A 16,341-nucleotide genomic window follows, 5' to 3' on the forward strand; every position below is an offset into this window, starting at 1 on the left:
TGGTGCGTCCGAGCACAGAGGCGCCTTGGGTTCCAATCGCCAGAGCGCGGGACCTGGACTCGCGGGTCTCTAGGCGACCCGCGCGCCAGCTGAGAGCAAAAAGGATTCGGGCATGTAAAAGGGAGGACGAAGACCCGCGGCGCATGGGACTAGGTCTCCGGGGGAATTTAGGAAGGAATCCGCATGCTTTGGAGAGGCGCACCCTTCGCAGAGGAAATGCAAACACTTTAGTAAGCCGAGGTCTCTGGGTATCCAACCCTTTAGAGGGAGGTGGTTCGGCTCAGAAATCTCGCCAGAGGGGACTTTTCCACCGAAAACTTTCTCGAAGTGCCCAGCATGCGCCCAGTTCAGACAGGTGCAGAAACTTTTGCCCTGCAGTGCCTCCGCCACTGCTCTAAACGACCAATTAGAGAATGCAAGAGGTTGGGTCGCGAGTGCTAAGGGGGAACCTGCATCTGGAATCGGGTCTCCAGGAAGAACACCGCACCCAGGGGGCCCGCCAGCCCCCTTCCAAAGAACCCGCGCGCCCCTCGCGGCGAGCTGCGCTGGTAGCCTGGGCCCAATCAGCGCTGTCGTAGGGTCTGTGACGGCCTTCGGCCCCGCCCCCTTGACTGGGATAAAAGGCCTCAGAGAAGGCTTCAGCCCAGAGCTCCGCGCGCGGCCCTGCGCCCCGGCACGGCCCCCAGGTGGGTTTCGTGGATTGTTGCTCTCAGCGCCGGTCCCACTGTCCCCGCGGTCTGCCGCGATCAGGTCCTCATTCTTCTCAGTCCCCAGGGCGGGGCGGCCAAGCCAGTCTCCAGGATTCTCTCCTTTCCTTTTCGCTCCCCCTTCAAGGCAGCTGCAGTCCTCCGCGCACTGGGCCGCTGGCCTGCAGGTGAGCTCACCTACCCCGGCCCGTGCGCGACCGGCTGCGGTCCCCCCCGCCCCAACGCTGCCTTTCCCCTGCAGGATGAAGAACCCGATGCTGGAGGCGCTGTCCCAATTGCTGGAGAAGCTGCTCCTCATCTCCAACTTTAAGCTCTTCAGTTCGGGCACCCCGGCCGAAGACAAGGCGAGGAATAATTTCTATGAGATCAGCTCTTTCCTCCGCGGCGACGTGCTGGAAGTGCCCCGGACCCACCTGACCCACTACGGCATCTACCTGGGCGACAACCGTGTTGCCCACATGATGCCCGACATCCTTTTGGCCCTGACCAGCGACAAGGGGCGCACGCAGAAGGTGGTCTCCAATAAGCGTCTCATCCTGGGCGTCATTGGCAGAGTAGCCAGCATCCGCGTGGACACAGTGGAGGACTTCGCCTACGGAGCCGACATCCTAGTCAATCACCTGGACAAGTCCCTCAAGAAGAAGGCGCTGCTCAACGAAGAGGTGGCGCAGAGGGCCGAGAAGCTGCTGGGCATGACTCCCTACAGCCTACTTTGGAACAACTGTGAGCACTTCGTAACCTACTGCAGATTCGGCACCCCGATCAGCCCCCAGGCGGACAAGGTACACGTGTGACTCGCCCGTGGGTTCGGTAGGGACCCCTTTTCCATCTCTAACTTTTTTTTCTTGGCTCTGGGATCAGGGATTGAGTTCTAGAATGAGTAACGGTCTCTGGTGTTCCTGAAGGAGGCCAAGTAAATAAATAGCGTTGTCCCTTGCAAGGTAACCTCAAAATGAGCTGTTAAAAAGTGTGGAAATACGGTCCCGCTGCCAGCGATTCCAAATCTACGCAGTTATTGTTGCAGAGGTCCTCAGGGTGTCCACCCAGCGTGGTCGAAATGACAAAAGGGCAGGTGGAAATGGGGGGGTTGAGAGAAAATCTGTTGTTGTGTGCTTGCAAATTTTCCCAAGAATTGCAATCGAAGAAAGGCGTTCATTGTTTGTATTTTATCTATAACCCTGTGTACAAATTGTTGTGCCTTTAAAATTAAGGAAACATGCAGGTTTCTCCGTCTGTAAGCTGCACAGTGAATTCCCTTTGCTTAATATAAACTATCATAATTCCCAGTAGGAAGACCTCCCTGGTAGATCCCTTATTCTTGTGTCTGGCTTCAGAGAATTTATTTCCTTGGTATTCTGAATTCTTTTCCTTGAAGGCTTTAATCCTCATCTAGACTTCCTCATTGTTAGGCATCCTTCAACCCTGAGCTCCAAAGGTGGGATTGTTTATGGATTCCTCAAAGATCAAAACAATTGGTTTTCAAGAAGGTCCATTCAATGTTGTAATTTTTATGGGCACTTAAAAATAAAACCAGTATTAGCATTGACGATGATTAAATTACTCACAAATCCAAAGGGGTGGAGGAGATGGATTTTTTATTTCCTTTTGAAACCTCTTAACTTAAAGATAGTAGACTTTCTAAGCCTGCAACTGCTTTTGCAATTAGATGCTTTCTCAGTCTTTGCTGTAGTTGTTAAAGAGGTTATTGTTAAAGTTCACTCTTAAGTGAAACCTGGGCCATCACCTAATGAGCTTCACATTTTAGCCTTCATGTTTAGATACTTTGTGGACCAAAAGAATGAGTCCATGCAACTGATTTTGTATTGCTCCACATCTTGATGAATTTTTTGACCATATGGAAAAATCTTTCTTTCATCTGTGGCAGAACATACAAATTCTATGCTTTTTATACTTTGGTCTGTAAAACTCCTGATAGATTATTTATGGAGCTACACCAGACTCAAGCTAGGAATTCTTCACTAAGTAAAATAAAAATATAGTTAGAGCAGTGTGCAATGATTTAAGAATCACAGCCCCAGTCCAGGCCTGATTAGAAATGAACTTCTCTACATTTGCAAACACTGGCTCCAAAAGTGTACAAGAGGAAATACGCCAGATTTACTTAGGAACCAAGCAAATTATTTCTCTAAGGAAAAACAGTATTTCTATCCAGTAATTAGGAGTTACCCTTTCATGGAACACATATAGCACTGTATTCTATATTTTGACCAAAAAAAAAAAAAAATGCTTTTTTTGAGGTAGTAAAATATTTAGTCTGCATAAATAACTAGCTGGAGTAGTTTTTCATCTTTGGAAACTTTGTAAGGTTTTACAGAAGTAAAGAAGTGTTTTAATTGCTGTTGCTGCATAGCACCTCTTGTGAAACTGAGTTTTTGTCTCCACTTTGAATGGTGTAACAAACAATTTGGCCAGAGTAGATTTCCTGGGGAAAAAAAAAAAATCCCATCCCAAATTTTCCAATTCTAAGAACTGTTTTTTTGAACATGCCTTGAGAGAAGTAGGTCATTAATACTGAAGGAGGACTGGTTTCTTCTTTTCAGAGATGTAAGGGATTACTTGATGCAGGGTCTGATTGCTGGGTTCTCCGTCTATGTAGACAACTGTAAGCATAACACTGAGAGTTGCAAGTTGTCTCTTAGTTAAATGTGAGTTTATAAACACTCTGAAGAGCACTTTCCCTCATGAAAGCACTGCAACTAATTGGGAAATAAATTGGAAAAAAACATTTTGCTTTTTTGTAGCGTGAAGCTCTTTAAACAAGTGTAGAAATCATAAAATTAAGGGAGTTTTATATTACTATTAACAATTTCAGTGTTTTGGAAACTATTAAGCCCTTTAGTTACTATTGCTATGCTTTATGCTTTTTCAACTCTTCTTCTTCTTCTTTTTCTTTTTAATTGCTGGTAATGCTTTTCATTGTTAAAAAATTAATGCAAATACCCCTTTTAATTTTGGGGGTTTCAGTGCTCAGAAAATGCCCCTACAGGCTTCTTCACACCTTCTAGCAATGCAGGACATTTCCTCCTGTTGAGCACCACTAGACTAGAGAGGCATTCTGAGCTAATGGCCAAGTGATCAAGAAACAGGACATAGAAATAAGGCACTCCTTGAGAAAAATCTGCTTTTGGGGAAAGGAGTCCACAATGATTCCCTGTTTTCCTTAATTAACAATTACTGGGGAAAAAGACAAAAGGACATAACTGTATGGAGACAGCTTACTCATTTACCTAAATGCATATCTTCCCATTATTTGCCAAGCACTTTTCCCATTGTCCTGAAAACTTCATTTAGTTTGATCCTCACCACTTTAAGATTGTATATTTGGGGTCAGTGTTTTTGTTCAGCAGAAAGAGACAAACCATCTGTTTGACATGTAAGAAAAACAGCATCTGGATAACTAACAGGAAGTTTCGTATTTGTATTTGTATAAAAAGTATGGATAGAGGCAACCTTACAATCAAGGTAGCACATTAAAATATATTGGGCTTGTATACTCTGTCCATTAAGAACTTAGAAACCTAGCTGTCCAGGACTGTATAGGACACCCTCAAAGCATATACAATGTCATGTCTAGAAAAGGAGCTTAAAACTAGTATGAGTAGTGAAAGTCACACATAAAAGCAGTTCATTGATAAATTTTGCCCAGACAGTGATTAGGTAGAGATAATTGTCAACAGATGTAGCAGTAATAATAATCACCATAATGCCTTACATTTATGCAGCATGTAGAAGAATACAGAGTACTTTTGCATTAAAGATCTCATTTGATCCTCACAACAACCTCCTTATTCCCATGGAGGAGAAGAGGGTAGTCTGGACAAGTTAAATGATTTACATGAGATTTACTGGAGCTAACAAGAGTTGAGCCAGGACTCAAACATAAGCCATCTCTTCTGAGTGCATCAAATTTTTAAAGAAAAACAATTTCACATATTAGAAGAATGGTTTCCTCAGAGGCATTTATTTATCTCCAGCAGCCAATTTTATGTCACATAATTGATTGAATTTAATTTACTCAGGGAATGGGATATGACCAAAAAAATTAGATTTTCTATGCCTTTAGATTTTGAGATTTATGACGAACATTTTCACTGGTATCATCAAATTTTCAAATGTGAGTTGTAAGAATTGAATTCACCAATAATAATAAGCTAAATTTTATCACTCAAGATTAGAGATTCCTATGCTTATGTAATTTTAGAATATGTTATTGTTATTGAAAGGCAATTTAAAATTTTAATCTTTAATCCCAAATAACTTTTATATGGTTACTGTAGTTTTCTATAAAAATTCTGTATTTAGAAATTGTCATTATGAACCTCGTTGCCTGAAGCATCATTTCAGTCACTTATGGGATGTGGAATCAAGAAACTGAACTACTCACATCTTAAATTCTTTCCAAAGTCATTAAGAGAAATTCTAGTTTTTCTGTTAGACAGAAAAATAGGTGAAAAAATTATGCTTTACTATTTGGTATAGGTGATTCTTCTTAGGTTCAGCCACTTTTCTAATATTCTTAAATTTTATTTTCTAGTTCTGTGAGAATGTGAAGATAATTATCCGTGATCAGAGAAGTGTTCTCGCTTCGGCGGTCTTGGGATTGGCATCTATATTCTGTCTGGGCTTGGCGTCGTATACTACCCTTCCTGCAATTTTTATCCCATTCTTCTTATGGATGGCTGGCTAACTTCATATCCCCGTGTCAGTGTGTGTATTCTGTGTGTAAATATGTTTATATTTATAGAGCACAAGTCAGTATATGCATCGTCTAGAAAAATGTGACCTGTAACACTGTGTTCTGGATAAAAATGTGACTAAGAATCATGCAAAGTGCTTACTGTGTAAGCCCAAGAACAAAGGCTTTCTCAATCTTCAGGCAGTTCCATTTTAAAGCCCTGTGCAGATCTTGGAAACATGGCAACTTGTGATAGAAGTCATCCTTCCAAGGGAACCAGCCAGTAAGATGATGGCCACAGGAGATTATTTTTTCTCCTGTAATCATGGTTCTCCATTAGGCCTGAATTTGAAGATTAGAAGACTTACTGAATGAGCCCACTAACTTCATTGTAAATTTATTCTGTTTCATCGAAAACCTTACATTAAACTAAAAGAATTTCCCTTGTTCAGATGAAAACATGTTTGGTGATGGTAAAAAAACAAAAAACAAAAAATAAAAAAACATAATCTTTTTTTTTCATGCATTATATATAATTCCCAGTAAGTCAAAAGTATTTTTATTACTTGAAACCATGTTGGTAAAGTTGGAGTTTAATGATAAAGTAACTTACTAGAACTATAGAAACCTATGTTTTCCTGCAGAAATAAGCTAGTATAGCATCAGTTGAACAATTTGATTTGGATTTACTTACCCAGAAACTTGGCATTTGTTATTTTTTTTTCCTTTTATGTGTCACTGTGGTGATATTAAAGCACTCTGAGAGGTAAAAAGATATAGGATTGAAGTAATTTGGATACTTAGAGAGTGTATGTGCCAATTAAATATGCAAATGTACACATATACCCAGACTGATGAGAGACAAACATTCTTGATTGCTTAATAATACAGTGTGGTTACCAGAGAGCATTTGTAGAAGTGATGTAAAAACAAGTTTAGTCTGTTTTCTTATGACCTTGCATCCACAGTATAACTTTCATATATGTCATTGGATGGTTTACCTTTTAAAGCACTTACTAATGTACTGTATAATTTTTAAAAGTCCTCAGATTTGTCTTCTAACAGATTTATTCATTTCATTGCAAAGTGTAGTTTCCATCCTTTAAAGAAGGATGCCCCAAGGAAATTACTGTTAGAAGTAATTTCTGAGTGTCTTAGTGCCACCAGGTGTGTAAATCGATTACACTGAGGCTGTCTTAATATCACGGTTGAGATGTAGCACTGTTAAAGCCAGCATTCAAATACTTTGTAGAATTACCAAATTATAAAAACTAGGCCACAAGCTAGACTTGCATTTCAAGTATTAAAATTGCTTTATAAGCTATCAAGAATCACAAGATAATGAGTCACATTATGAGTGATATGGGGAAGTTGAGTCAGTTACTCAGTGATCTAATCAGAACAAATTTAAGAGCAGATTTTAGTGTAACTGTTGTTTTACTACCACTAATTTGCAACAAATTCAGTTGGAGTTTAATAATAATTAAACTTTGGGGCACCTGGGTGGCTCAGTGGGTTAAGCCTCTGCCTCCGGCTCAGGTCATGATCTCAGGGTCCTGGGATTGAGTCCCGCCTCAGGCTCTCTGCTCGGCGGGGAGCCTGCTTCCCCCTCTCTCTCTGCCTGCCTCTCTGCCTACTTGTGATCTCTCTCTCTGTCAAATAAATAATTAAAAAAAATAATAATTAAACTTTGTGTTTAATCACTTAAAATGTTTTAAATAGTCAAAACACGAAATGGCAACACCACAGAATAAAGGTTATCTGGGCCTATTCCAACCACTTAAATTTATCTTAAGTATGTGTACATGAAAGCAACCACTATGAGAACTCCCTTGTATTAGTGGTTTTTCCCTGACTGTATATTACCTTTGTAGCAACTGTTTAAATAAATTGTTTTTTTAAACATACAGTGTCCTGCTAAATAATGTTAAATGTTAAAATTTTTTAAACATATGGTGTCCTGCTTTTTTGCAGACTTCAGTATGTCAGGTAGCAAAACCCACTGCCTGATGTTAAATCTGTGTTCACAGATAATAATCCCTTATTAAATGCTAAGGGAAGTATTAAGGTTAGAATTAACATAATTAGTCTTACTTCATATGCTTAAAGTAAGATCCAGTTCCTCATTCATTTGAGTGCCAGGCACTGACCTGTTGTAATTTCAGGGTCTAGAATTAATATTACTTTTGAACTACCCGTATCAGAGTATATACAGTGCTCTGGGAATACAGGGGAAGAAGCATTTAAATCTCCCCAAAGTTCAGAGAAATCAGAAGTAGGCAATGCTAGCATTAGGCTGAGAAGTAGTATGAGGTGATTTTATCACACTGATGTGTTCTGCTATTTACAGGAAGAGGAAACTGGAAAGAAGCGTTAATCCAGTACTCCACAACACTAGAATCTGTTGAATTTAGGACAGAGGAAAGTTTTGTTGTGCTCAGTTTGATGAGTTGCTTAACAAGGTAGAAGCAGCACAGATCCCTGATTTGTGGTTGTGGAAGAAACTGAGCCATTCCTGTGTCTCTGATGAATGTCTCTGGGCTTCATTACTTAAGATTCATCCTTAGGATTCTGCAAATCCCTTACAGTTATAAATTTCCCTTCTAACTTGTGAAATGGTAAATAGTGTCTAAGGCAGCTTTTTGGTGCTTGTTTTGTTGCCATGTGTAGATGAAGGCCAAAGAACTAGCTGGGGCTAAGATGAAATAATGTCTCCAGTACTTGGCAGGTAATAGGAATGAAAAGAAGCAGACGTGGACCTCAAAGTTTAGGGCCTCATTGACACAGAAGCAGTAAGACTGCAATAGAGCTGGTTTAAAGCACAGAAAATGACCTGGTTAGTTTTAACCAATAGGGCCAAAATTATAGGGATGTGTACTGGGACTTGGGAATGGGATGTTTTCCAAGGGAAGAGATTTGGGTAGGACATTCTACGTATCAGGAACAGTATGAGCGAATGCAGGAAAACTACCCATTCCTTGCCTAGCACCCAAGTGGGAGGCACTCAACTGGTCATTGACTGAAGCATAGAATTGCATGGGGCAGTCAGGCATAGGCACGTGGTTCACAGGCTAGCGTAGAGCAAGGCTGATGAGGAGAGGTGTTGGAAAAACAGATCAAAGATTAGGTGGGTACAAGTTTTGTGCAGACCAAGAAGTTTGGATTTTATGAACAGGCAGTGGAGGTTTGAGTTCAGCAAGGTAACTCCCAAAAGTATAGAGGAAGGAGGGAGCATGGGGCAAGACAGGACAAAGGGCTCTCTTAGGAGACTAGTTATGGTCCCTAATCTCTCAAATCAGGGCCTGTAATTGTGAGGGTGGGGAGCAAACATGTCAAGAAACTGTCAGCAGAGGAGCCAAATCCTTCTATTTGACTCATGAGTAACTGTTTGTGGAGTGTCAGGGAGGAGTCATCCATCCCTTCCTGCTAAAAAATCTGTTCCTGAAATAGAACTTCATGTGGTAACTGTATGTATTTTGGATATTTCAGAACTTTATTCTGCTAGTTCTGTGTCTTTGCAAGGACAAGCAAAGAAGTGCAGATTTGTTGTTTAATTTTTTTTTCAGAATAGAGATATATTTCTTATTTTTCCATTTCTATTTCATACTACGGCTGTCAAATATAAAATAAAGGAGTTTTCCAGTGATAACACAATTATGCCAATGGCAAAGTTTTGTGATAGATGAGAAGCATATAAGAAATGATAATTGCCAATATTGTGTTTTATCTAATCTGTTTAGAGAATTTTATCTAACCTAGATCTGTTAGCTCAACTAGTTTTATATTTGGTTTATATGTGTATGAAATAAAATCAATTTTATATGCTGTTCTCTCTTGTCTTTGAATTTGATACACATAAATGTTTTTCTGAGCATGGTAGCCTGAGAATTTTGTCTTTCAAGGCTTCCTTTACTGAACATAATTGGCTTTACATATTTGAAATTATAACTATGGGGATCTGCTTCCAGATTGATATGATTTATGTTATCCACATTGGGAAACCGACCTTGATTATGTAGAAAAAGTTTCTGTGTATATTAAATAACAATTCTCTCCATTCCACAAAGCCAAGCAGCAACAGAACAAAGAGCCACGCACATGAACTCAGTCACCAGATATTTAACCCTGCCAGTGTGGCTGCCATTTTTCTCTGGCTGAGTGGAGCAGGAGTGTGAGTAAGACGAAATCCCAGGATCGGTCTTGAGATACATTTACCGTATTGTAAAGAACCACAGTGGTTGCTGAGCCAAACCCTTAAACATCTAACCACATTTCAGACATGGAAAATCAGGCACAGAAGTTGAAATACTTTGCGATTACACAAATAACCAGAGGCAGATCCATAATTTGACTCCAGCTTTCTTTCCTCTATATGACCTTGGATTCCTGAGGTCTCCTATAAATTAGACAAGCTTTCATCCAATGAATGTATTAATTTCTTGCAGACCTTTTGTCTACTCCAAGCAGGGCCACAAAAGAATGAACTAGTTGGAATCTTAGTCCTATAGTTGCTCAGTCTCAAGAGAAAGATTGGCAAGGAAACAGATTTCAAAACAATAAGTTTGTGCAAGTATCAGAAGGGCAGAGGCAAAACTTATACCTGTCTGCTGGGGGCAAGTAAAGGAGAGAGATGGTGAAACAAGTTTTCAATATCTTCATTGAGTTGTAAAGAGTACAAGCATTCTAAGTGAAAGAGAGAGATCTCCTTTCTCCAGGCCATTACAGGCACCTGGAGAAGTACATGGAAAGGCACGGAGTCATGAGAAAACAAAGCACAGTTGGATTATTGCTAGTCCCAAAGAACAATTACCTGTGTTTATATTGTTGTCGGAGAGCAATGTATCCATACTCTTCGACCATTCCTTTGAGGAGGACAACTCTAGACTCAGGTGCTGTTAAAGAAAAAGAGGCGGGACGCCTGGGTGGCTCAGTTGGTTAAGCAGCTGCCTTCGGCTCAGGTCATGATCCCAGCGTCCTGGGATCGAGTCCTGAATCGGGCTCCTTGCTCTGCAGGGAGCCTGCTTCTCCCTCTGACTCTGCCTTCCACTCTGTCTGCCTGTGCTCGTTCTCGCTCACTCTCTCTGACAAATAAATAAATAAAATCTTTAAAAAAAAAAAAAAAAAGAAAAGAAAAAGAGGCAAGATCATGGAGAACTTGACACTGTGGAAGTCTGAAGTGGAAAGAAAGCATTTCCTAAACTTTCCAAATGCCTCAGGTGAGCCTTATGAGCTTCCTGTTTTGTCAAACACATGATCGGATGGAGATGTGGTTATTAGGAAAAGAAATGTAAAGTTTATGGGCGGAAATTTATTTAAGGAGAAATGGGAGGGATATGGATGGGATATGGTTGTTAGGAAAAGAAATGTAAAGTTTATGGACCGAAATTTATTTAATTTATTTAAGGAGAAATGGGAGCTATATGAATCAAAGGATGAATGGTCACATCTCCCCAATCCGCTCACACCTGCTCCCATGATCCAACAACAACCCTGGCGCCATCCTCCTCTTGAGTCTAGATTCTGTCCCAGATACTTCATTCCACATTCCACTGAGCTTGTAACTGCTACTCTTATTGCTACCCACCTACTGTTCCTGACCCTCGGAGTATCATCGTTTCTGCTGCCTCACAGATTTCTACTCCTTGATTTTGGGTTTCTTCTACCTCTCCACTCTCTGGGCCTCTGTCTCTCATTTAAAATTTCCAAAGGATCTAATTAAGCTGACCAGTCATTATGCAATATTGGTGGTCATGAGCAAAGCGCTCTTCGAGGCTACCTCATGGCCAGTTGTTCTTTCCATATCTGTTAGGTCTGTTCCCTTCACGTGACATCCTTGGGCCAGTTGTTGCCAAGTTGCACAATGACATGCTCCAAGGTATGGCAATCTATTCTAAAAAGGCTACTTATGATCGATTTTCCTTTGAAGATAGCAATCAGTTTTAGTTTTCAAGAAGAGAGTAACATCTCATTATCGTCACAACTCACTCTGCAAGTGTGTAGAGAATGGATTAGGTGAGGAGATGTAACTTAAGGGACATAAATTCTATCACCAAAATGTAGGAGAGAAATGATGAAGACCAATAGTAACTCAGTAGGATGGAATGAGGAGGGAGGAGAGAGAATGATCGATTTGAGGGGTGAGAAGGAGGAGGTTTCATTTGGGCCCAATGAAGAAAACAGAAACCATTCTAAGTATTGTCAGGTGGAATGAGCATGTAGATGTGTGTAATTCCCTGGTTTCCCCTCTATCTCACCCTCCAGTCTCCCTTGAGGGCTTCACATTGGCCAACTAAGCCAAAAACCAGGTTACAGAAGAGCCTGCCAAGAATGACAAGAAATGCGTCTGAGGCATGACAGGCTATGATTCGGCACCAAGATAACCGTACCTGTTGTATGTGACATACCGGCTAATTTGGGCAGAAGTAGGGAGAAATAGAATGAGTCTGGTCTGGGATATATAAGTTTGAGAAGGCTTTGGTCTCATGGGTGGAAATGCACTGTAGACAACTGGAAATTGGAGTCTCATGCTCAAGACAGAGCTCAGGAATGGGGATATATTTAGGAGTCATAATGGTGGTGGGTGAAGCCAAGGATATGAATTGGACCCTCCAGGGGAGTCTATGCAGAATTTTAAAAAGTGGAAGGAGGTAAGAGTAAGGTCACAAAAAAATAAGAGGGAAGAAGAAAGAGCAGTAACAGTTCTAGAAGACTGAGGAATAATGGCACAAAGGTTAGAGTAGAACAAGGAGAGACTGTGAGAAGGCCAGGAGGGAGTAAGTTTTAGAAGCTAAGAATCTGAATAGCATGGAGATACAGAAGAGAGCTGGGGTCTGGTGGCTGTTCACAGTGGATTTGACAAATGAGGAGATTGAGTGGCCTTAATGAATCCACAATGTTAGGTATGGGGATGTTAGGGAGTTTAAGGGAGAAGGCAGATTATGGGTTGAAATGTAAACGGAAAGTGAGTGTAAGCTTCCTTTTGTCATAGTTTGGTGGGAAAAGGAAGTAAACAAAGCCCAAAGACAGAAAACCCGCATAATATCCGACATCTCTGTTTCCTCTTCAGCATTCTTTGGAAGGGAACATACTGGGAACATACTGTGAACTGCTTTATGCCTCATTTAAGAAGCATAACTCAAGTTAATTTTCATAGTTATTTTCTGAGGGAAATAACTTTTGGGGATATTATCAGAATTGCACTTTTCTTTCAGAGCAGCCATGACTATCAGAGAGTTAAGTAAAATCAATGAACATTCCCATTTCTATTGTCTTCCTTGAAAAGAACACATATTCAGATGTAAATTCTGGTGAGGGGGTAGGGGGAATGGGAAGGAGTAGAAACAAAAACCATACTGCCAGATCTCTAGAGTCTTGAGCTCTTGTTCAAACACCCTGTTGAGGGGAGTCCATTACCATTTCTTCTTTTTCGCAGAACGATGGAGAGATCAAGACACAGTGCAAGACTCAGATTCAAATGCTATTGGAACTGGGGGGGGCATGATAACCTCATAAGTTATACTTCAGATTCTCTACAGATTAAAATGGTCATGGGCATCTGGGTAGCTCGGTTGTTAAGCATCTGCCTTCAGCTCAGGTCAGGAGCCCAGAGTCCTGGGATCAAGCCCCGAATCAAGCCCAGCATTGGGCTCCTGGCTCAGTAGGAAGCCTGATTCTCCCTCTTCACTGCCCCTGCTGTGTTCCCTCTCTTGCTGTCTCTCTCTGTCTATCAAATAAATCAATAAAATCTTTTTAAAAAATCATAAAAATCATAACACAAGATTAAACCAATCCAAACCGCTAACCTGTTCAATGGATATTATCCAAAATAATGGTTTCTTATCCATTAGTTCTATATTGATCTCAATGCATGTAGAATTTTGAGATCATTTTATCTGCTATTCGGCTGAATCGCTTATTCTTTGAAGAAGAATGTGTTAGTGTTCCTAAGTAAATCTTCTTGTTTATCCTGAGTAAATCAATGAGCTGAAACTCCAAAATTTATCAGATAAACAGCTCTTGTCTGCTAAGCCTGGCTTAGCCTGCAGCTGCCCCCTAAGGATCTGCTCAAGCAGAAGAACCAGAGCTTTTTTTTTTTTTTTTTCCCCTACAGAGAGAGAGAGAACAAGGGAGGCTGAGGGGCAGAGGAAGAAGTGATTCACCACTGAGCAGGGAGCCCTATAACATGGGACTTGATCCCAGGACCCCAGGACCATGACCTGAGCCAAAGGCAGCCATTTAACAGAGTGAGCCCCAGGTGCCCTCCCCCCCACCCCGAAGAACCATGTTGGTCCAGACACCTGGTCTGACCAGGTGCCTCACTGCTGAGTGGAAACCCAGAATGTAGCAATTGCTACATGCTGAAGCTACACCAACATTTATTTCCTCTTTGAGATTCCCCAACTCAGCTCCACACTCCACTCCTGCACACACATCTCCCTCCACCTCATCTCTGGCAAGTCACAGACAAAGGACAGTCGGCGACTGTCAACAGTGGTCAGTTCTCTCCTTTTCTCCCTACATCTAATTTTTCCTGGAAATGGACTTTAAGTGACAATAACATCTGAAAATAAAAGAGAATGAAGGAAACGGCTTTAGAGCAACACAGCAGTCTGAGGGACTAGCTCCTCAGGAGGTAAGGGGCTACTGCATCCGCATTTCTCTTTGTGGCTGCTGTGGGGACTGGCACCCCTCCTTCCATAGCTCAGATTTCTCTGTTTTGCTGGTGTTCATTCCCCTGACCACCCAGAGACCAAGTGCTATGGATATCTTTTCTCAAAGGAGAAAAGACACTTTTTGCATTTATTTTCTACACACCTCAGCAATAGGTGAAGACACCAACAAGAAGACTTGATCAGAGCCGTGATTCTCCCAAAATGGCCGTTTCCTTGGTTTTCCTTCCAGGCCTCAAACTGATCCCCCACCCCCCAACGTAAGTCCACCATTGGTTTGCACAAAAATGAGAATGGGTGGGATTGATGAGCTGTAGTCTTTGACTTCTTATAAGGAAGCAGGAATTTAAGTCACTGTGTGAGAGGCCTATGTGGCTTGAACGGGCATGAACTGAAGGAGTCGTCATCTTGGTTGCCTCCGAGTAAGCATTTGAGTTTACCCCCTTGCAGTGTCATTAAGTATGATTAAATATAATTTGTAAATTTGCTAGTCTCCTTTTTATCTGTTATTATTATTTTATTATTTATTATTAATTTTTTTACTTAGGGACGTATGAGTCCATTCTCTTTCTTGGAACTTCACCTTTATTTTTTGCTATGTAAAAGGCAACCAGGTGTTCATCTTTACATCACGTCCAGACTCAGGTGCTGCAGCTCTTGGTGGCTTCACCTGCTCATGCAGACTTTGCAACGCAAGGTGACCTGATGGTGACACGTGGAACGGACTCTCCTCGAGAGCCTAGAACGTGAAAGTTTCCAAGATTTATTTAAGAAGTATGTTGGAATGAAGGGATGTCATGACATCTGTAGCAAACTGATTTGCCCTCAGATTGCCTCCATGTGGCAGTTGTCTTGCGGTGATAGTGACTAACTCTGAACCTCAGGACATGGACTCCGAAGTCATCGTGTTAGGATGTGCTCCCAAGTACACATTTGTTTCCTGGTAGGAGGGAGACTTGGCGGGGTGAGGGAGGTCTCTCCTAGGTACCCAGAATCTGGGGGGCTTCCTGATCAACAACTCCACATTTGTCCTTACAGGCTTAGGATACCAACTACTTTTTGGCAGTGCAGCTAACTCATTCCCATGGGGGAGAATTCAGATTCTGCTGCATTCCTCCCATTCAGCTCACCTATATTGAGTGTCCACTATATAGGGGTCACCGACCTTGGTAAAGGGACTAGAGGGGTGGGAGATGAAAGTTTTCACTCTCTAGTGAGAAGGCAGAGGGGCGCCTGGGTGGCTCAGTGGGTTAAAGCCTCTGCCTTCGGCTCAGGTCATGATCCTGGGGTCCTGGGATTGAGCCCCGCATCGGGCTCTCTGCTCAGTGGAGAGCCTGCTTCCTCCTTTCTCTCTCTGCCTGCCTGTCTGCCTACTTGTGATCTCTGTCAAATAAATAAATAAAATCTTAAAAAAAAAAAAAAAGAGTCTCTAGTGAGAAGGCATGTTGTGACCACAGTTTTAGAACAATCTTTGGTTGAAAGTGGCTTTAGAAAATATCTGACATTTTCTCATTAATTATTTTGTAAAGTGCTGTCGCACACATTTGCTTATTTGATAACAATTACCCTATAAAGAAGAAACTGGGCCTACAAATAATAAATGACTTCCTTTTTAACCACCAAATTGTTATTCTTGTTTTACAGTCTGGGAAACTGAGGCTAAGTGGATTCAACGTTCATGACCCTGAAGTCAGCGATGTAGTATCAGGACTCAAGCCTTGGTATTTTTACCCTAAATTCTGTATCATATCCCATCACCCTCATTGTGGGCAACCAGGTAAATGAGGACATCAATTTCTTTCTGAGATCATACTGCTGTGTCTAGCCAGTGGGCTTGGCATAAGAAGGGGGCACCTTTACTTGCCTAGTCCTTACCTGGGCTTTTTGGTTGTAATCTTAAAGTTCAAAAAGATGTAACCACTCTGAAGATCTTAAATCCTCACAAGAGGGGTGCCTGGGTGGCTCAGTCATTGGGCGTCTGCCTTTGACTTGGGTCATGGTCTTGGGATCCAATCCCGCATCAGGCTCCCTGCTTGGTGCCTGCTTTGCCCTCTCCCAGTCCCCCTGCTTGTGTTCACTCTCTTGCTGTTCCTCTCTGTCAAATAAATCTTTAAAAAAAAAAAGAAAGAAAGAAAGTCCTCACAAGAAAGTGATATGTAAAGGCCAGTTGGTCCCTGTCCCTGGAATTGGAAAGTTTGGCTAACACAGCTGATGCCTGGTTTTAGTTCTGTTAGATATGCTAAGTGGCTCCAATTACTGCAGGTACTGC

The 16,341-nt window shown here is 41.7% G+C and overlaps 1 protein-coding gene across 6 annotated transcripts in view; it reads left to right on the top strand.

Moving 5' to 3' along the window:
* Nucleotides 1-213: 213 nt before the first annotated feature.
* LOC122889482 (probable RNA-binding protein 46) overlaps nucleotides 214-16,341 on the top strand; it is an 88,109-nt gene continuing 71,981 nt past the window's right edge. For 2 of the 6 annotated variants that reach the window (XM_044224655.1, XM_044224656.1), the window contains exons 1-2: nucleotides 626-1,489; nucleotides 15,717-15,849. In XM_044224655.1, the coding sequence (XP_044080590.1) occupies nucleotides 950-1,489; nucleotides 15,717-15,849 (673 nt within the window). In that variant the 5' untranslated portion in view covers nucleotides 626-949. Of the gene's footprint in view, nucleotides 231-625; nucleotides 1,490-5,262; nucleotides 6,950-15,716; nucleotides 15,850-16,341 lie in introns of those variants that run through there. The other 4 variants (XM_044224654.1, XM_044224652.1, XM_044224653.1 and 1 more) reach the window with 4 other exon arrangements.

Source organism: Neovison vison, chromosome 11, assembly GCF_020171115.1.
Source record: "Neovison vison isolate M4711 chromosome 11, ASM_NN_V1, whole genome shotgun sequence".
NCBI lineage: Eukaryota > Metazoa > Chordata > Mammalia > Carnivora > Mustelidae > Neogale > Neogale vison.